At 50.5% G+C, this 20,966-nt stretch overlaps 1 protein-coding gene across 14 annotated transcripts in view; it reads right to left on the reverse strand.

The window, feature by feature from the left end:
• PLEC (plectin) overlaps nt 1–20,966 on the reverse strand; it is a 181,521-nt gene that overhangs the window by 19,991 nt on the left and 140,564 nt on the right. For all 14 annotated transcript variants that reach the window (XM_032959617.2, XM_032959615.2, XM_032959613.2 and 11 more), the window contains 17 exons: nt 19,797–19,890; nt 16,750–16,904; nt 14,948–15,137; nt 13,514–13,642; nt 12,393–12,470; nt 11,346–11,507; nt 10,892–10,996; nt 10,149–10,244; nt 9,137–9,262; nt 8,766–8,918; nt 7,763–7,917; nt 6,468–6,594; nt 4,557–4,740; nt 3,604–3,764; nt 1,865–2,043; nt 1,587–1,725; nt 876–1,069 (listed from right to left, as the gene is read on the reverse strand). In XM_032959617.2, coding sequence (XP_032815508.2) covers nt 876–1,069; nt 1,587–1,725; nt 1,865–2,043; nt 3,604–3,764; nt 4,557–4,740; nt 6,468–6,594; nt 7,763–7,917; nt 8,766–8,918; nt 9,137–9,262; nt 10,149–10,244; nt 10,892–10,996; nt 11,346–11,507; nt 12,393–12,470; nt 13,514–13,642; nt 14,948–15,137; nt 16,750–16,904; nt 19,797–19,890 — 2,427 coding nt within the window. The remainder of the gene's footprint in view (nt 1–875; nt 1,070–1,586; nt 1,726–1,864; nt 2,044–3,603; nt 3,765–4,556; nt 4,741–6,467; nt 6,595–7,762; nt 7,918–8,765; nt 8,919–9,136; nt 9,263–10,148; nt 10,245–10,891; nt 10,997–11,345; nt 11,508–12,392; nt 12,471–13,513; nt 13,643–14,947; nt 15,138–16,749; nt 16,905–19,796; nt 19,891–20,966) is intronic.

Below are 20,966 nucleotides of genomic sequence, written 5' to 3' on the forward strand. Positions count from 1 at the left end.
CCAGCGACAGAAAGTGTGAGTCAATCCATACGACAACCAGCTTTGACTTCCCCACAAAGTTGTCATTTTTTTTATCGACCCCCCCAAGCATGAACTGAATTTGGGGGGGGGGTGGAGGGAGGTTGACTAAGCTCTTGCGCCCTGTGTACGTACTCATTACACACAAAGTCCTGACCACAAATGAACCACAAAATCTTGATGATCTCGTGAAGGAGCATCAACCGCCACGCGAACTCCCGTCATCCTCGCAGCGGCTTTTGGCTGCCCATCGAACAGAGACTGTCACTGCATCACGCTCTTCCTTCCGATAATAGCAAGCCACTGGAGCTATGTACTTTTAAATCTAGATTGAAAACTCAATTCTATAGAACCACCTTTTGTGTTTGGTTTGTTGTCCTTTCCATGGCACCTCCGATTAGCACGGTTGGCTACGTACGTGCGAAAGAAGTTCAACATACATATGTGCTCGGGTGCCAACAATCGATTGGTACCAATATCTGGTGGTACTGTGTTAAACTTTAATAAAATGTGCTGCACAGTTTTGATAGACCTAGGCTGACTGAGAAAAGCGTGTGGGTTAGGTCGATGAAAAAGGTGTCAACCACCTAGACAACGAGGGATTTTCACATGGAGGAGACACTCCAAGAGCACTCGTGTAGGCTTTCAGAGGTGGTGTGTCAGTTTTCAAAAGAATCCATTCTCAGGAAGTGCACACGTATTCATTCTAATGAATAAACAAAGACCGTAACACATGTTTCGAGTTGCGAAAGAAGATCAACACACACACACACACAGCGCACACAACACACACACCACACAAAAGGGGGCGGCACTCGCACAAGTGTTTCAGCCGCTCCGCGTGCCCGGACCCGCACCTGTAGTCGATCTGCGTCTGCACGCCGGCCCAGCGCTCCAGCAGCTGCTCCACCTTGTGCCGCTGCTGGTCGAGGTCGACATCGCGCTCGCCGTGGCTGCGCAGCATGCGCTCGTTGACGGAGCGCGCCCGCTGCAGCTCGTCCTCCATCGCGAAGAACACCGCCTTCTTCTGCTCCACCTCCGAACGCCATTGCTGTGGCGGGAGAGTGACGGGGCAGTGCAAGATGGTGGGGGGGGGGGGAGAGGGGAGGTGCTCAGGACGGCTCTTGTACTTCCCCCCGTTTTTGTTTTATGCATCACCGGCGCGTCCAAGCCGAGCCCATCGCGGTGCCCTCGCGGTACAGTCGTACGCTGCTTGCCTCGCAGCACATGTGATTCTGACTCGGGGCCAAGCAGGGCCAGGGGCGGAACTAACGGCGCGTTCATTGCGTGTGTACGACACCGGTCGGTACTCGGTGAGCATGCTGCGTCACCCACCGCGCTGCGTTTGAATGCACGCACACTGATGAATAGGTTTGAGACGTCGAAGCACTGTTAGCCAAAGCCTCCTGCCACCTCATATAGTCGTAATTCATTCATCAATGACTACACAAGAAGACAAGTGTGGTGTTAAATGGGTTGGCGTTTTGGGCATGGCAGGGTGGGGATGTGGGGTGTGGGTGGTGCAGGGTGTTGGGGGAGGTAGGGTGGGGAGGTGTGGGGTGGGTCACCTTGAGCTGAGTCTTGTAGGCCTCGATGCCCTGCACGTCTGTGGGGAGGGTGTCGTCCTCACACAGGCGGTTCTCGAACGTGCGCACGATGGTCTCGGCGCCCTGCGAGCTCCGCACCACCGCATCGATGTTCTTCAGCCTTCACGAACACGACAAATCACCGTTCTTATCTCATTTCGATAGGCAACGCAAATAAAACGCCGGCTGAGAGCGTCCCCGAATGTTCACATTTTGTCAAAGGCCGACTCTGATTGAGGTGTTCCGGGCGTGTCCCTTGCCTTTCCAGGTAGATGGTGGACAGCGAGTGAAGCTGATCCATCTTCTGGGTGGTGTGGTTGAGCTCAGAGCTGAGCATCGGCGAGCTGCCGGACTGGTTGCCCTGCGCCAGGACCTCCGAGCACTCCGTGACCACACGGCTCAGGTCCACCTTGACGTCCTCCAGATCTTGGTGGAGTTTCTGCATCCACGTGGGCACAACAGTGAGCCTCGTTTGTAACGCTACGTTATCGACTCCTTCGACGATGTAACTTCGTGCCAGGTTTTCCAAAGTTCTGATTCCGAAAACTCACCAAACTTCTCCAGTCGACTAACAAATTTAGTCAATGCGTGCTGCACATGCCTGATAAAATATTAGCAGAACTAACTTTGCCTCTTCACGTATAAACAAAAAACATGGTTTAGTCCACGGCCTACACTATCTAGCATCACTCGTTCAAGCAAGCACCGCTCTGGATTGACTTCCACCCTGCCGGGTCTAATCAGCAGAGTCAGGCTAGTCAATGACGTCTGGTAATCCAGCAGAGTTCGTTTGGCGAGCCTGACCCTGCCAATGAAACCCCGAACGTCCAAAACCGGGCCTGAGTTTGCTTGCTTGAACAAATGCTGCTTCATTGTGTGGGTTATGAAAGCCAACACGCCAGTGGTCTTCACTCATTTTCAGAGGGGGGTAAGACATCATCAGGGTGAGGGCCGCCACACATTTGGTTTGACAGCGGCACAATAATGACGATGGGGGGGGGGGGTGTCACGCGGTGTGTATTGTCAGAGGCCGCACGTCAGGGGCCGCACTAAAGGCCACCAGGGGCCACCAGTGGCCAGCGGGCCTTGTAACGAAGAACACCGCAATAGGCAGATGGGCGAATTCACTTATGTATTTGATTATTCGTTCGTGGAGATATCAAATGGAGTTCTGCTCATATTTTTGCGAAGACCCGCGATGATCCACGCCAATGTTTGTCAGTTGCGTAATCATGACGATCATAATAATACTAATACACTGCTAGGGACAATGCGTGTACATGTAGCTCTCCCCTCTTTCAACATTATGAGAGATTCTCCTTGCCATTCGGTGTAGCTGACATGCAGAAGTAGGATGTTAATTGTTATTATTATTCTGTTTGTTTACATGGCAGGAGGGTACTGCAGTACGCGGGAAATGTCGCTATCTATTGTCCCAATTGAGCCATTTGCAGGCGGTAATTGTTTGTCAACATTGGGATGCTTGGACAGCAAATGCTACGTTATATATGTTTTGTGAGCTTTACCTGTTTTGGCAATAACACAGGTGTTAATATGTTCAAACATAAAATAGACACCTACTGCATGGCATCGAGCCTGCATTAACCACACGTACTCGTGGTAAAACATGCAAACACACATGCCCTGATAATATATGGCATTGTCCTTGAAATTGATTGGCCTGCACCAGAGACAGCCTTCTTCATGGCCTTGTCTCACCACCAGCGTTAGACCAGAGAACGCCAAAAGGCAAGCAGTAACAAAAGGCAACGCAAGCATCAAACCATTTATAGCTCGGGCCGAGCAGTTATATCTATGGGACCTTTTTTTTTTTTGCCAGTACAACAAAGGGTCGCATGAATAATGAAACCACGGAACGCTGAAGAAACCCGCGCGGAATCGCGGGGAGAAGGCGCTAAAAAAAAAGTCTCCCGAGTCGAAGGCATCAAACCGAGCCCCGTGTTTCTGCGCGGCACGAGAGCGTGCTGCCACGGCGCACCTCGTGCTCCATGATTCTCTGCGAGCTCTCCTGCACGGGGTCGGGCTGCTCGAGCGGGGAGCGGATGTTCCGGATCATGCGGTCCTCCGAGGCCTCCAGCCGCCGCCTGATGGCCTGCAGCTGCACCAGGAGGGTGCTGCAGATGCTCTCGTCGCGCTCGTCTGAGAGCAGAGGAAAGCGCCGCGGGGAGACGGAGGTCACGATCGTCTTGCCTCGGTGGGTCTGCCGAGGGGCGGGGGGCTCGGGGTGAGAGTTTGCTGAACGAGGTGTGGAAGTTCGGGAGCATTCCGCTGAACACGTCGTGGCTGCACTCTCCAACACACCGGTGTGCTGAAATGGTAACTAATTAGCACGTTTTGTTTAACATGAGACAAAGAGTGCTAATTGGCTGTTTTCGGGTGGTGGTGGGTTAACGACACATTTATATTCATGCGATCTAACCAAAAAGAAACCTTTATTATGAATAATATTGGTCTGCGAAAGCGTACCTGTTAAACCTATTCTGTTCAAGTTTATTTTTGTTATTACTCAAAGAGCACAGGACGGTCTCATTTGCAAGAGCATTAAGTCTGCCGATGGTCGCGATGTGTAATGCTGATTGAGAAATTTGCGGGTAATATTAGAATTTGACCCTGACAGATTCGAACACAATGTTCTCAGCAACGCCGGCTCGGCACCGCTTTAACATCTTCACACCACCTGGCCACAGCCCCACTCGTCAGCGTTTTAAGGAAGATGCTCCACCTCACACTGCGCGTTGTTCTGCCGCCACGATGTCCCCATCGTTTTCGCTCCGCGTGCTTACCAGCACCCTGAAGAAGCCCCCCCCGGCGCGCACAGACGAAACGTCGGGACACGGCGCCACTAGAACAACACGCCGCTGTTACAGCAACAACGCCCCCCCCCCCCCCAAAAAAACAACAACCCCCAACGGAGTGGTTGCTCAAAGCCACCTCTCTCGAGGGTGATGAGCAGCTGGTCGAAGTACTGCTTGCAGGAGCTCATGTCCCTCTCCAGCGTCATGCGGTCCGTGCTGGAGAAGAGCTGCGAGTCGCGGCTGTCCTCCAGGAAGTCCTCATAGTGCACCTCCAGGTTCTTCATCACCGACTCGTACTGATCTGGAGGCATTGTCTTGAACTGCAAGCGGCAGCGTGGCGGCGGTGGTGTCAACAGACAAGGGCGGTCGTGCGGCAGGGGGTCAGGATTTTATTAGATTTTTTTTTATTAAACCCACAACACGAACACAACAGAGGTTGTACAAATGGATCATTTTGCGGGACCCTGGGGTCCCGCAAAAATCAGGTCAATAATTATTATTTTTCAGTCCGCCCCACTACGTGATCCCGACAGCAACGCGCCGCCCGCCCAGACTCGCCGTGCCAACAAGCGCCAGCAGCAGCAGCAGCAGGCGGCGATCGACACGATGGGCGCCACCCCCACCGGCCAAACGCGAGCCCCGGGGGGCGTCCGCCGCAGTCGCGCGCGGCGACGACGCCCTCCGGTCAGCCGTCGATCCTCAGCTTCTTTGCCAAGGCGTACCCGCCGCCCCCCAGACAGTGAATTTAACGTGTTTATGTAATTTTTCAACTTTTTACGAAACCTAGTGCCCCGAATAGCTCTCGACGAGGCCAATCGATTGACCACTAGTTTTGTTGTCGGTAAGGTAACAAGACTCATGTCGCTACGCGGGGTTTCACACCCCGGGGCAGTGATGGGACCCCGGGGTCCCGCAAATTGCTTCAAATGCGCATGGATGGAAGCCGCGCCCTCTTGGCAATTCTTCCGTCCCAGTGAGGCGCTCGTTTCCTTTAGTGGCCCACGCAGTTGTGAAATTCCACATTAACGTGACGAGTATCAGAGGGTCTCCAATGGACAACGAATGTTGACTTGTCGCAGAGCGGTACAGTCTGTTCTCCCGTAACGCGTGTTGGTGTCCCAACGCGAATTGGATACAACGCGATGAATGTATTCTGGAACACATTTTTTATAACGTCGATGCGAATTGCACGCAACATACTCGCGCGAGTAGGAATAAACGGTCGTACAGCTGCCTCGGCGTAGCATCACACAATAAGGCGGGATGCTGCTGGATGCTTCTAGATGCTACCCACGTGCCTCAGTCTTTGTTCAGCCTGCGTGCGCATTTCATGTGTTATCGCGAACTGTGCTTTACCCCACATTACACATTATTTATTATAACGCCACGCTCTTCAATGACGCAACTACCACGTTACAGGAGAAGAGACCTTACTTAATTTACTTGACTGCTGGGTTTGAACTTGTAGTCCTCAAATGTGTGAGTCAAGTGCTCTCACCAGAGTGCCAGCCAGCCAGATAAAGTCTCAGATACTGTTAGGGATATGGCCAGTGTAATAGCATGTGGAACATATACGAATCTCAGGGAAGAGAAAAAAAATGTACATGTGTTGGATGACATGCACCATTGGTCCAGATTTAACCTTTGAGAGTTATAAACGTGAACTGCAAATGAAGGGTAATTTCAGACACAGGAGCAGCAGATGAGGAGGAACAACCTTCGAGTGGAGATGGATGGCGAGCATAAATAAAAACCCTGTTTTGTAGAACGCACCGCAACTGAGAATGCGATGGATCATCCCACGGCAATTTGATCAATTGTAACAATTCAGGTGACAAATCAATTCTTCTGTGCATGGAAAAAACAAAAGTTGTATGAGTCTATCATCGTGCTACAATCTGTGCAAACATTAATTGCATGATCTTGATACCATTCATTGCCGTGCACGGTGTGATGCTTATACCATTATTATTTAACATAAATTAACCTATGAATTGTTCCTCGACCAATTGTAACGATGCCAGTGTTGGCTCGTGGGCACTCTCACCGTTGTCACAGTCCAACTGCGAATGCACTCAATGTCCTTGGTGAGGTAGAGGTAGGAGATGACGCTCTTCATATTCACATGCAGCTGGTGCCACAAGGTCATGCTGTTCTGATAGCTCTGGTCCATTCTGCAAAATATTCGGTAAAAAAGATTCGTATTTTGAGGTAAGCTGCAAAGGTGACTGAGATAGACAGGCAAGCGACATTTTAACAATGCACAGGTAAGAAAAAAACATCTGACCATTGCGCTGTTTGCGTGCTAATTAAGCTGTGCGCGGCAGGATATGGCGTGAAGCGCTATGCGGGCCTCCTATAGGAGATTCTATACGCGCTTCGTAAAACGAGGCAGTTTAGGTTCTATTCCCGACCACTGTAAAACTGTGAAATACAACTGAAGTGGTTCGCTTCTCTTCGCCTGGTATGCAGGAGGTCACGGGTTTAATCCCGACCGTTACGCCTGTATATTTGGAGTTTGCGCGTTCTCCCCGCGGTCACGTGGATTTTTCTCCGGGTCCTCCGGTTTTTCCCTCCACATTTAGAAACGTGAGTTTGGAGTATTTGGCTGCTATAAATGTCCACGTGATAAGCCACTTGGTTGAGCTATGATTTGTGGCCAGGTCGCTTCTGAAAAAGAGCTACGTAGCTCAGTGGGCCTTACCTGGTAAAAAAAAACCAAATTGTGTTTCAATGCCAAGTTCTACTAGCCACAAGAGGGCCTAAGGAGAGAGTTTGTGTAGTTTTTGCTATTCTTCCTCCGTTGAAGGAGCGCAGGCTACAGCGGTCTACTCTATAGTCCATAGTTTGGCTTGCGTGGCCAATCACAGTGCTGTGGCTCGTCTCGTTAATCTACCAACACGGTGAATGCGTCAACACAGCGGTCTCGTGTTGTATGTATGTACGTTGAACTTCTTTCGGACCGTACATAGCTAATCGCGCTAAACGGAGGCGCGGGGGAAGGACAACAAACTAAACACAAAAATAAGTTCTAAAGAAACGAGTTTTCAATCGGAAGGAAGACCGTTCCAGATAGCCGTGGAAGCGCATCTGAAAGCAAGCGATGCGGTGACCGTCTATTTTCGATGGCGAGCCAAAAGCCGCTGACCGGAGTTCATGTTATGGTTTATGCTCAGCAAGGTATTGTTGTTGATACGTGGCAAGCACTCTGTCTGTGTCGTGAGCACGACCTGATAACGTATTCCTTCGGCAGCCGGAAGCCAATGCAGCTCGGCGAACACCGGGCGGACACGGTCGGATGTTGCGGCGGTCCCGGTGATCGCTGCGCGAGAGTTCCCTTACCGGGTGGCGAGCTCGATGGCGTCCTTGTTTGGAGGGGCGATGAGGAAGCACACGGACGGCACCAGGGCCTCATTGCCGATGGGATTGATGATCTTCCACTTGGTGCACTGGGCGTTGTCCTCCATCACACACTCGTCATTCTTGTAGATGGTGATCTACACATTAGCGACAACGGCATGGATACACGCGTACTTTAATGATACAGGTAATGGACAATTGTCGAGGATTTATTCTTCCGCTCATGGTTGATGTTCGTGCAGGTAAATAACTATAATATCACATTGAGGTGGTTGAGCCAGATAATTGAGTCAGACGCAGCGGAGCAAATCGCTGTGATGATGCCTCCTTCGTATTTTGTGAATCGGCAAATGAGTTTTTACGTGTTCCGTGATGTGTTCTGGGTGACCACAGTCACGCACCAGATAGTTTTTAATTTTCCATTTCTATATCTGCCATGGTTTGTGCAGTCGATGCGGTTCATGGTTGTGGCCCCTAAGGTTAGCGGAAGATCAGAGTCAGGGATCTTCTTTGTCGCGTGTAGGACTCGACCAAACTGAATGCGCCCCCAATTTCGTTCGATCTCAAAAGTTGAGCAGGTTTGTAGCCTGGACGGTACTTGGATGGGAGACTGACTGGGAATTAGATCGTGCCTGCAAATTGTTGGAGCTATCATTCTACCACTTTGTGACTACCGCTAAACTACTAATGAAACGCTAAATGGACTAAACCCCCTTCGTCAATTTGCTCTGGATGTTCCACACAGCACCCGCCATTGTGACCTCTACTTAAAAATCCAATCTCACGTCACTCGACGCGAGAAGAAATCGACATTGGGCCATGTTCATCCATAAAATCCTTCGTGGCGGATCTGCTCTAAACTTGGCTCATCCGTTCATCCCCATTGCCAAACCCCGCCCAGGGTCACCGAGGCGCGTCCCGCCGTCAACTGCGCACGTTGGCTACGTTAATGGCGGTGGCTACGGCGGCCCCGATGCGGCCTCACCTCCTGCTGCTTGAAGTCGCAGATGGCCTTCACGGGCAGGGTGCTCCACACGCGGTTCTCGGGACTCCGCGGCTTCAGCTGAACGATCGTCTTGGCGCGGCTCACCAACCCCGAGACCAGGCGCTTGTACTCCAGCAGCTGCTCTTTCTCATCCTGCGCGCGTTGTGGGGTTGGGGGTGGGTGGGTGATGGGTGACAAGGTCACAGGCCGCCAGAGTGGACGAACGGCCGCGCCACAGCTGCATAGATTCTAGCGGTCGCGCTGCACGGCTCTCCGTTGCGTGTTCGGGTCGTGCCGCGGGCTTTTCTTCGGTGCGATGTCCGACGTCTCGGACCTGCAACGAGAGTCCCGGTCGACGCGTCAACACTCACCATCGAGTCCTGGACGATGTCCTCCAGGCGTGTGAGACTGCTGGCCTTGTCGCACGTGTACTTGCGGCGGATTGTCTCCTGCAGGCTCTTGAGGCCCTCCTCCACATCCTTTGCCTCTTTGAAGAACTAAAAGTGCCAAGCGAGCCTCCGTGTTACAGCAGCACGAGAAAAGGGCAGCATCAGCTACGCCATCCACAAAGCAGTGGCAACATCACCGGCATCAATGACATTGCTGTTGTTATCTTAGCCACCACCAACCACAATACCGTCATTACAAACAGCAGCAACAGCGTTAACAACATCCTTAGCTTCGTCATCATCTGAAGCAACAGCTTGATAACAAAAAAGCTAATTTATCATCACCATCGACCAACCGTGATGTACTTAAGTCAATATTAATGAGAGCACATATTATGTAGGTTAGTCTAGCAGATGGGGTTACCACCTGCTGATGGTGTACAATGCTTGCCAGGGTATAACACAGCTGTGAGCGTGCCAATGTGAGCTGGGCCACTGTGAGCTGGGCCACTCTGAGCTGGGCCACTGTGAGCGTGCCAATGTGAGCTGGGCCACTCTGAGCTGGGCAACTGTGAGCTGGGCCACGCTGAGCTGAGCCACTGGGAGCTGGGCCACTGTGAGCTGGGCCACTGTGAGCTGGGCCACTCTGAGCTGGGCCACTGTGAGCTGAGCCACTGTGAGCTGGGCCACTGTGAGCTGGGCAACTGTGAGCTGGGCCACTGTGAGCTGGGCAACTGGAGCTGGGCCACTGTGAGCTGGGCAACTGTGAGCTGGGCCACTGTGAGCTGGGCCACTGTGAGCTGGGCCATTGTGAGCTGGGCCACTGTGAGCTGGGCCACTGTGAGCTGGGTCACTGTGAGCTGGGCCACTGTGAGCTGGGCCACTGTGAGCTGGGCCACTGTGAGCTGGGCCACTGTGAGCTGGGCCACTGTGAGCTGAGCCACTCTGAGCTGGGCCACTGTGAGCTGAGCCACTGTGAGCTGGGCCACTGCACCTGGAAGTAGGCCGTGTTCTCCTTGATGTGCGTCTCGATGCAGCAGCAGATCTGCAGGATCCAGTTCCACTGGGTCTGCATGGCAGCCAGGTAGGACTGCGGAAGACAGCGCGCGAGCGGCGTTAATGGAGCTGTGCGCAGCTGCGGTTCGTACGTTTGGCGCCTCTAAATGATTCACCCTTGAGGCTTTTGCAAGAGTTGCCAACCGTGTTGTCGACAGGCCACTGATGGTCCGCAAGGCCGTGGCAAACGTTCGGCGGAAGTGTTCCAGATACTCCGATGTAGAGTCGTTTTAATTCTTTAAAAAAGTTATTGTTGTACAGTGGTCGCTGGGGCCCACTGAGCTACGCACCTCTTTTTCATAAGCGACGTGGCCACAAGTGATAGCTCAAAGAAGTGGCTTGTCAAGTGGAAATATATAGCAGCCAAATACTCCAAACACATGTAGATTTTAAATGTGGAGGGAAAAATTGGAGAACCCGGAGAAAAATCCACGTGATCACGGGTCAATATCAGGATCAAACCCACGACCTCCTGTATACCGGGCGAGGTAGTTAACATTTTGCCCCCACGGTTTCTCCTTTCTCCCAAAGCAGTGGGTTACAGGTGTGCATCACCACGCCCGGGCTGCAGCTGTGAGTTGATTCGCTCACTTTGACACGTAACACAACAATAACAATGCATACGTGCAGGCCCCCGGCTACTTGACGCTGCACTAGACTGCCGGCCCGCCACGCCCTCACCTCAATGGTCTGACGAGCTGGGTGGTTGCTGGCCAGAAGCTGCTCCCCGCTGTCCTGAATGCCGTTGATGATCGACTCCTTCTGCTCCAGCTCCTTCATGAGCACCTGCATAGTCAGGTGGGGAGGGTGGGGAGGGTGGGGAGAGACTTGCGTTACCGAGCCTCCTGCCTCGCCTCGCAGCCGCACACAGCAAACAACAAGCGGTGGCTTATCCCCTACACCGGGCGGGGGGGAGGTTACGGCAACCAGAATAACAGGAAGGGCGCAAAGTTTTTGTTCCAACTCGGTGACAAAAAACAACGCGATATTCCAAGAACCGACGACGAGACGGCGGTCCCTCACGAGTGACGTCACGCAGCGGTCCCTTGAAGAGGCGCTCGCGGCTCCGGGGCCGCGGCTTGCCGTCACCACCCGTGGCCTGCCGCAAATCGAGCGGGGCTGCCGGTGTACTCACGGCGTGCTGCTCCTTCTTGGTGCTCATGTTGTGGTTGCGCTCGCTCCAGTCGTAGTTCACCTCCTCCTCCTCGCGGTCATTGAGCCACATGAGCTCCTTGGTGGCGCGGACCACGAAGGCGTGGAGGCTCTCCAGGTGCCGCAGGCGGCTCCTCGACATGTTCTGGACGGGCGGCGCGCAAAACGCTCAGTTTGCTCCGGCCGCACGGATGCGAACATCACGGTGGCTACGAGATGTCAACTTCCCTCGCCTGGTACGCAAGAGGTCGTGGTTTCGATCCCGGCCCTGGCGCCTGCTGTGTATTTGTAGTTTGCACGTTCTCCGCGACATGTTCTGCACACGCGCACGCTCAGTATGCTCTGCCCCCATGGCTAATGACAACTCGGGTTACAAACTGCCCTTGTAAAGCATACAAAGTCCCATCACAAGGGAGAAACAAAGAAATAGACTTTATTGCTGCCCATACTGAAACGACTGTACGCCGCATTGACCTGAAAACCCAATTTCCCAGTACAAGAATACAGATATGCCGTATGGGTTGACAGGTTGGTCTCCTATAACGCGGCAGTAGATGCGTTCCTGAAGAACACCGTGTTATGGAAAAATCGCGTTGTAATAAATTATATCTCACGTAGGATAAAGCACAGTCCGTGATAACACGTGAAATGTGTCAGCAGGCTGAACAAAGACCGAGGGGCGTTGGTAGCATCTAGAAGCATCCAGCAGCATCCCAGTGCCTTGTGCGATGCTACGCCGAGGCACCCGTACACCCGCTTATTCCTACTCGCACGAGGTAGTTCTGTTCACTCGATCGCGTTATATCCAATCCGCGTTATGAAAACCACGCGTTGTAGGTGAACAGACTGTACTTTTTTCTGGACACGGATATTATTGTCTCGATGTGCCACACTGTCAAAATATTGTTTTTGTAAATCAGCAAAAAAAAAAAACGTTGATTTGAATTGCTGCAGAAATGTAGGCTAGTATCCGTTGAACTGCACAGAGCAGTGGGATCCGTTCAGTGTGATGAGGTGTGTTCATAGTCACCAGCAAGCGAGTATACTGCAGTTCCAGTCTTCCGAAGTAATCAGCATAATTCCCTCTGTTTGCTGGTGATATCTTGGACTGCAAAAGGAAAACGGTTACAAATAAAACAGATGGCTACACGTATTATTATTTACTATGCTTGCTTACCCAGGAAAGCCTCACCAAGTATCATGACTCTTTTTCAAGAGGGTCCTGCCAAGGTTTCGTAAGTTGGGAGGGGGGGGCGACAGTTGCCATGTATAGTTCCCATTTGAGTAATTTGCCAGCAGTTGCCAAACTTGGCAAATTGGGAACCATGACGCCGGCACACAACAGCCGACTCTTGCTAATGACGTCACGGGATCTTGAACTTCCCGCCGTGAAGCAGACAACACACATTATTATTTGGGTAATACACCCGCAGTATTAACCAGGGCGGCCGCCGGATTCCAACTGTGCACCTCTGCTACAAGCGGCGGCGAATGCGCTACCTCCGGGCCGCGTCCCCACCCTGTACTGTATAGACAAATGATAGCTGTGAACCGCATTACACAAAATGCACATCGTTTGAATTGCACATAAATTATGCTAATCACGTGGCATACATGAGATTAAAAAAAATATTAAATGTATATGTTTCAATTGTCACGCAATCAAAATATAAATTCATTAACGAATAATACAAATATATGTATATTGAACTTCTTTTGCACCGTACATAGCTAACCGTGCTCGTCGGAGGTGCGGGGCAAGGACGTCAAACTAAACACAAAAAGCACTTCTAAAGAAATGAGTTTTCAATCCGGACGATTTAAAAGTGCATAACTCCAGAGGCTTCCTAATATCGGAAAGAAGAGCGTTCCAGATGGCCGCAGAAGCGCGTCTGAAAACGCGCGATGCAGTGCCCGTGTTTGTTCAACGAACTGGCCAAAAGCCACTGCTGCGGGGATGACCGGACTTTGCGTGACGGTTTAAGCCCCCAGAACGAGTTCAGCTGGGTACCGTGGTTCATTCGTGACAAGCCCTTTGTGTGTAATGAGTGCGGCCTTCTGATGTATTAGTTCAAATAATGAATGGGATCAGGGACGGCGCAACTTTTTTGCGGAAAACGAGTGAGCGGGCGCCGCCGGGGAGGCAGTTACCTCGCCCGCCTTGGCTTCGTTGATGCTGGAGCGGAAGTCTTCGATGGTGCGGTTGAATTCGCGATGTGTCTCGAGGTTGCCCTCCACACTGGGCAGGTCAGGTCCCCACTCGGCCTTTTCAATCTGAGCCTGCGACGTAAAACGAACAGAGCACAGCCGAAACCCGGGTTATCTTCATTACGACGGCTACTTTTGCACGCTCTCCAAGAGCCTTGAGAAGTGTGTCAGGAACTAAACTATCAATCAATCGATCAAACTCCATGGGCAGAAAGCCCGTAGGTGCCTACTGAAAGTTTTGTCACTTGCTTCCCCTTCCCTATATCCTGTGCAAACATACTGAGGCTATATTTTGACTTAAAACTTTCGTGACTGCAAGGAATTCATGTTCTTTTGATTCTTTCGGTAGTCACGTAGATAGAAAAATAATAATACAAATAAAATTTAAATAAAATAAAAACCACGTCTTTTCGATCGCAAAATAAGCAGTCGTCATCAGGAAATGGGGGTTAGCCTCTAAAGGTATAACTGTTTATAAAGGTTTAACATGGCAGCAATCTCTTATGTCATCCAGCCATTCTCTGCAGGGTCTTACTCTTCTAACAATTCCTTCCATTATTCCCATCATTACAGTGTTTATTTTCCTGCTGTTCTCTATCCTGGATATGTGACCAAACAAGCACAGTTTCCTTCTCATTACCACTTGCATCAAGTCTTCTGTTATGCTCAGCATTTTTCTTACTTCTACATGTTTCACAAACTAAACATTCTTTATTTTACCAGGTAAGCCCCACTGAGCTAAAAAGCTCTTTTTCAGAATCGACCTGGCCACAACAAAGTGGCTGATCACGTTGAAATTTATAGCAGCCAAATACTTCAAAAGCATGTTTTTTTCTAAATGAGGAGAGAAAACCCAGATGACCTAGAGAGAAATCCTAGCGAACACGAGGAGAACATGCAAACTCCAAATATACAGGCATCAAAGTTGGGATAAAACCCATGTACCCATGACCTCCTGTATAACCAGGCGAGGTAGTTAACATCCAGCCACCCCAGCCCCCTGACAACCTGCCAGATATATGACGTAGATTTTAATAGAGGAGGTGTTAAATGCCTGAGCTCATCATTTGGTTGGGTGGTGGCCATGTAACGAGAGAAAGCATGTATCAGTTCATATTGATTCCTGCACCAATTATACCATTCGCGAAAGTTTAGTCAAATAATGCAGGCATCTTGCATTGCATATGGGCGAACGGAGAGGACAATATAGTACAAGCAGGATGTGAAACGCTCGAAATAATACAAATGAGAGGGTAAGAAAAATGACGCAGGGCATTGTGTGGTTCAATTTGTGGCACTGCGGTTCATTTGTGGGCGCGTGGTGTGTGACGCGATCGTGCCAGGTGGCCAGCCGCCGTCCACCTCGTCCCACCTCACCTGGTGCTCCTCCACCCACGCGAGCAGGTCGCGCACGTATTTCATGTTGGAGTCGTCCTGAGGTCGGGGCGAGGTCACCTGGATCGTCGGCACCTTCACGCTGATCACCTCCGAGCTAACGTTGGCAGCGCCAACTGTGGTCTTGTACTCGGAGCGGATGGACACAAAGCGCTCGTGCAGCTGGAAGACTCTGTGGATGGCAGCGCATCGGCATTAGCATTCGGCAAGCATGGTACACCTATCGTAAGCATGGTACACCTATCGTAATTGTTATAATTGCAGCCCTTTGTCAAGCATGAACAAAAACTTTAACTAAACTTTTTTTTTACTTTTCCAGGTAAGGTCCAATGAGCTATATAGCTCTTTTAACGATCAGTATGCGACAGAAGAAACCTGGCCATAAACGATAGCCCAACGAAGTGGCTTATCCCGTGGAAATTTCTAGCAGTCAAATACTCTGAACGCACTATTCTAAATGTGGAGAGAAAACCCATAGGACCCGGAGAAAAATCCACACGACCACGAGGAGAGAGGCATGGAAACTCCAAATATACAGGGGTCAGGATCGGGATCGAACCCACGACCTCCTGTATACCAGGGTAGGTCATTAACATCTCGTCACTGCTGGATTAAGGCTTCTCGGTCGTGGGGGTTGTTATACCACATTTCACTACGCTGGTCTATGCAGGTTTGTGAAGGACTGGTTCAGATAACGCTGACATTAGCCATGGCCGGGGATCAAACTGAGGTCTCTAAGTTGTCACCACAACCACCCTCTCCTCCACAGTTCAGATCGTTTTTTAATAAAAAAAAACGTTCATCATAAATATTCTGATATCTGATGCTGTAATCTCGTGGCCACCTCACATCCCAGCAGGTTCAAGAGTCTCACAGGGCTCTGTCTGATCGTCAGCCCTGGCTCCAAAGGGCCCTGCCACCAACATACACCAACAATTATAACTGATTCCGGAATAGACACGCTGCACCTGCAGCCAAGTCACAGTTACATTACTGGCTGTTGTGCACATGTATGTGTGAGCATGTGTGAGAAAGTGTGCGTCTGACTGTGTGGAAATGTGTGGGGAGCGGTAGTGTAGCGGATAGCGCTACGCTGCGCTATGAACCCCGGCGGCTCGAGTTTGAGATAATCGTCCCTGGCCACAAAGACCAGTGACGATTATCTGATCCGGTCCTGCGCCTCCCCTAGGTAAACTCAGCCTCAAATGAGTACCTGGTGCGATGTGCAAACATCGCCATTGGGGAGACAAAGGCGGACGGGAGTGGTGCTGGCCACCAACCCCCTCGTAAGCCATGCCGGCCTCCATAGGTGCTTGCTAACAGCACTTGCTATTTGGGGGATCTTTGTCTTTGTATGTGTGGGTGTGTGTCTAAGTGTGAAAGCGTGTGTGTGTGTGAAGCTTCCACGCGCACAGCTAGACCAATTATCTGCCTCCACAATGACTGGTACCAACAGTTCCAATATCGCTTTTTCTGTGGAGGAGGTTGGCGAAGGACGCTGCGGAGCAGTGGGAGGCAGTCATCCTCCGGCAACAATGGAGGGCGGAGGAGCGACGGTCACAACAACGAGCAGCGCGGCGGGTTGGCACAATGTTCAAGCGAAGCTGGTGCATCTGCCAGTTCATTTCATTCATGCCGGCGAATCTTCCGCACTTGACATGGCCTCAACGCTCGCCTAGCCTGGTACGAAGCGCCGTGGTGGCCGACGTCACCTCCTCTTCGTGGAGCAACGGCGCCAATCGTCGCGTCGCCCCCTCATCGTGCGCGTAGCGCGTAAAGCGAACCTTCGGTACATGAGCTCGGCCTGGAAGAAGCGGCCATCCTTGAGCGTCTGCACGTCGATGAAGAGCTCGCGGATCATGGCGTCGCACTCGTTGAGCGCCCGCTCGATGTCGGCCTCGTGCTGCGGAGCCCGGTGATTCTCCAGCGCCCGAATGTCCTGCGCGCAGGGGCGGGCGCACGGCGTGAGCGAGCGAGGGAGGGCGGCAGAAACCACAGGGCAAGGTAAGCGGTAACAAAAGACCACGGATCACCCCACCACCCCCACCGCCCCCCTTGTAGCTGTATGGATTGTGAGAGCAAGCACTGTTGACGCAAACATATTAAGGTGGGTGATGGCGCTCGACGGGATGGTGTGGCCAGCACCACGGCCTTTGTCACCCAAGTGTCCAGTAAAGATTTGAAGCTTTCCTGACTGCTGTTGCAGCAGCTCTTTCTCCTACGTCAGCAGTTCTCCTGCTGTGTTTGTCTCACCTGATGACGGTTGCTTGTGTTGCGATCGAAACGTCGTGATCTATTAATTTTCTCTCTACGTGACTTTACCGAAAGAACAAAATAGTATGTCCATTAAAGGTTGTGTCAACTTAGGGAAGCGACACAGGACCCGTTAACCCTTTCCCATTCCGATGACGTACAAGTACTTGACGACGTACGTGTTTGACGTCAGTTTTTATTCCGATTCCTTTCTGTGGAGGGAATTGGAAGTAAAAGGCCATGCGGAAGGGCACGTGGCACAATTTGGCGTCAGCTATCGTAGGGTGTGGTAGTGTCGGTACAGTTCTCTGTGGTGAGTACAATGTCTTTAAAAAACAGCCGCGCTACGCCTATCTAAATAAAGTTAACGCTAACTGCTTGCACGTTCCGAGATTCGGCAGTTAACGGGACCCCCACCCTCCAAGTTGCAGACGTCTCGGAACGGGAAAGTGTTAAGATATTCGCCACTGATGATCATGTCTGCGGTGTCGAATAGCTTTCACTGCAAAAGTGAGCCCAAAATCACTCTGAACAACCACGTGAATCCGACAATTGTTACTCGAGTATTTGTGCGAACGTGATCCCACAATGCCAGATTTGTTAAACTGTTGTGCCTGCATAGTGTGCAAGTGCCAGTGTGCTATGTGCTGACTCCTAAATGTGCCCTTGTACGAGTGCCAAAGTCAGGGATTGCATAAAAAACACACGAACAAAGGTGGCTCTTTAGTTCAGTCCGATGTGCCGGGGACATTCGGGTCGTAACTCTTTGAGTCTCTATTTGAGCCCGAGGGTGGCAAGTGAACTATCACTGCCGTATTTCAATTTGTAGGCAGTTTAATGGTCTCCACGGTAAATGGTAACATTTACTGCATAATCAACGTCAAAAAAACAGAGCATTCCTTACAGGCCGTTAAGGAAGTACCGTTGGCGAGCGTACATTAAGGGCGGCATGGCACAGGAGAGGGTGGTGCAGTCAACACCGTTGGGGCCTTTGTCCCACTGTTGACGTTGACTGCACGACCCCATTTACTCATTTTAGGCCAAGTTTACCCAGTGGAGGCCCAGACTCGTATTCCAACTACTTCCGTGGCCAGTAACTGTGGTTGTAGTGCGATGTGCTAACCGCTGCACCGACACTCTCTACAACACGAATACCCTCTCCTTTAGCCTTAAACTCTTGGCACAAGTGCTGTTCGCGAGCACCTATGAAGACCGCGACACGGCACACGTGGAGTTGGGTGGCCAGCACCACGTGGGCCCCGCCTTTGGCAATGTTTGCACAATGTACCAGGTACTCTTTTTTTAAGCGAAGTCAACCTTGGGGGAAGCCCGGGACCAATTCAGATAACCGTCGCTGGGGCTTGGCCGTGAGCGGGGAATTGAACTCGGGCCGTCGGGTTCGTAGCGCAGCGCGCTAACCGCCGCACTGCCCTTCTCCGCACGTGTGTGCACACACACGCACACACACGTGTGTGTGTGTGTGTGCACACACACACACACGCGTGCAATCGCACCCACGTGTAATGTCCCAGAACTGCGTGAGCGATGATCTTGGAGGCGTCCGTCGTGCCGAGTGCAAACAAATGGAAACATTAAAGGACGCTGTGCGAATCGGAATTTGGCAACAATCCGTGTGAATATCACACAGCAACGAACATCTCCTACAAACTCTTCGGTTCTTTCGGTAAAGTCACGTAGGTAAAAAAATAAAGTTAATCAAATCACGACGTTTCGGAAGCAATACAAGCCTCCGTCATCAGGTGGGATAGTCACAGCAATAAGTAATTAGTTCTTGCTGTAACTATCCCACCTGACTTTACCGAAAAAATCTAAGAGTATGGATCATTGCAGTCACAAAAACTTCAAATCTAGAATCTCCTACAAATTTAACATAATGACGATGACTGGATAAGGGCATCAGTCGTAATATTTCGGTCACAACACATGCATGAACAAAGTTTACAAATGTGTCAATTATCAAATTAAAAAGATACTCAGGCAGGCCAATGTGAGAAATAATCGGCATTGTACAGAGCTGAGTAAAGGTTCATTATCACGAGTAGAATCCAGGAGACGGTGTTATTATTTATGATGACCTATGTAAACACCTATAACCTTCGACCTAGGTCCATAAGAAAACACATGACCTGAGCAAAAACACACTTTTCCCTTATAGCATCACTCATGTGGTGAAAGGTCACCCGTACGCCATGCGGCTCCCATTCATTGGGTAAACTTAGGTTCAAAAGTGACTGGGTGGTGATGGGTGCTTCGCTTCTCTTACGCAGTGCAGTTTTGTTGAGGATTGTCATCGAGAAAAATAATGGCAAATAAATAACCAAACAGTATTTCTCTTTCATATACGTCTCCACGTAAAAAAAAAACTAATAATACAATATTTCTTGCTCGAACCTGTAGGATGGGCTGGCACCGGCTTGTTTGCTCTGCGTCACTCGGAAAGTGTGTTAAATTGTGTTAAATTGAAATTGTGTTAAATTGTGTTAAATTTAAAGTGTGTTAAATTGCCATGCTACAAGGAGAATTTGTAACACGTGGAAGTGAATATGTTGTGATATACCATTTGAAGCATGCTGCTGGACTGATTGAGGCGATCTTCACAGACCAAGGCGTCCTTCTGTATCTTGCCGGCGACTCTCTGCAGCATGTCCAGCCTGCGTTCAGTGTTGAAAACAACAAAGACCCACCGTGTAGCCTTAACAGACTGTAGGAGCAAGTGCTGTTTTTAGCGAGCACCTATGAAGACCGGTACGGCACCATGCCCGGCCACCTTTGTCTCCCTAGTGGCGATGTTTACACACGGCACTAGGTACGCATTTGAGGCCGAGTTCACCTATGGGAGGCCCAGAACCGGTTCAGATAACCATCACTGGTGTTGTCCATGAGCGGGAATCGAACCCCGGTTAGCCGGCTTTGCAGCACAGCGCGCTAACCGCTACCCTACCGCACCGCCCCACAAGTGTCGATAAGCACTTGAATCGGGTGCAACCACAACAAACAAAAAAAACAAAAACACGAACAAGAAAAACATCTTAAAGTGACTATGTGTGACTGTGCAAAACAGAAAATCCATGGAAAAAAACAGCAAAATATTCCTGAAAAATGCACCGTACACCAACGCTGTGTGCAAAAAATCCCAGGGGGATGCAAGTCAAACAACAACAACAACCACAAGAAAACTTAGATTAAGGCCGTCAGTCTAACTCCGTACTACAACAAAACAAACATGTCCAAACCAAAAAACGTTTTCCAAATCACCAAAATAACAAAGCCATAATTGCAACGTAACAGTGATCACAGGGACTGTGACCGAATTTTTACAATATATAAATAACATGTAACACCAAATCCTAGAGCCATAGCTGGCTGCATGAGTTACTCCACAACAACAGAAGCATCAGTCGGAGTATCAAATTTTTCAATGCACCTTAAAGATCAGCACGCTAAATCAAAATACAGATAATACTTTGCAGCGTCACCCTGAGCGAAAACATTTTATTTTATTTTACGCCAATGAATAGCAGTGGCAGCTAGGGGTGTACAACTCCTCTAGAGCAGTTTTGAAATGAGATCTCATTGGTAGCGATTCAAGTTGCAGTTTATTGGCAATAGCATTCCAGACCCTGGGGGCATCAATAGCAAAGGCCCTTCCTCCGGTTTTTGTACGGCAATAGGGAATGTGAAGCTGTTAAATGAGCGAAGAACTGAGGTCAAATATGTTCTTTGAAAC

This window comes from Petromyzon marinus, chromosome 23, assembly GCF_048934315.1.
Source record: "Petromyzon marinus isolate PM22_M1 ecotype Great Lakes invasive population chromosome 23, UKy_Petmar_22M1.pri1.0, whole genome shotgun sequence".
NCBI lineage: Eukaryota > Metazoa > Chordata > Hyperoartia > Petromyzontiformes > Petromyzontidae > Petromyzon > Petromyzon marinus.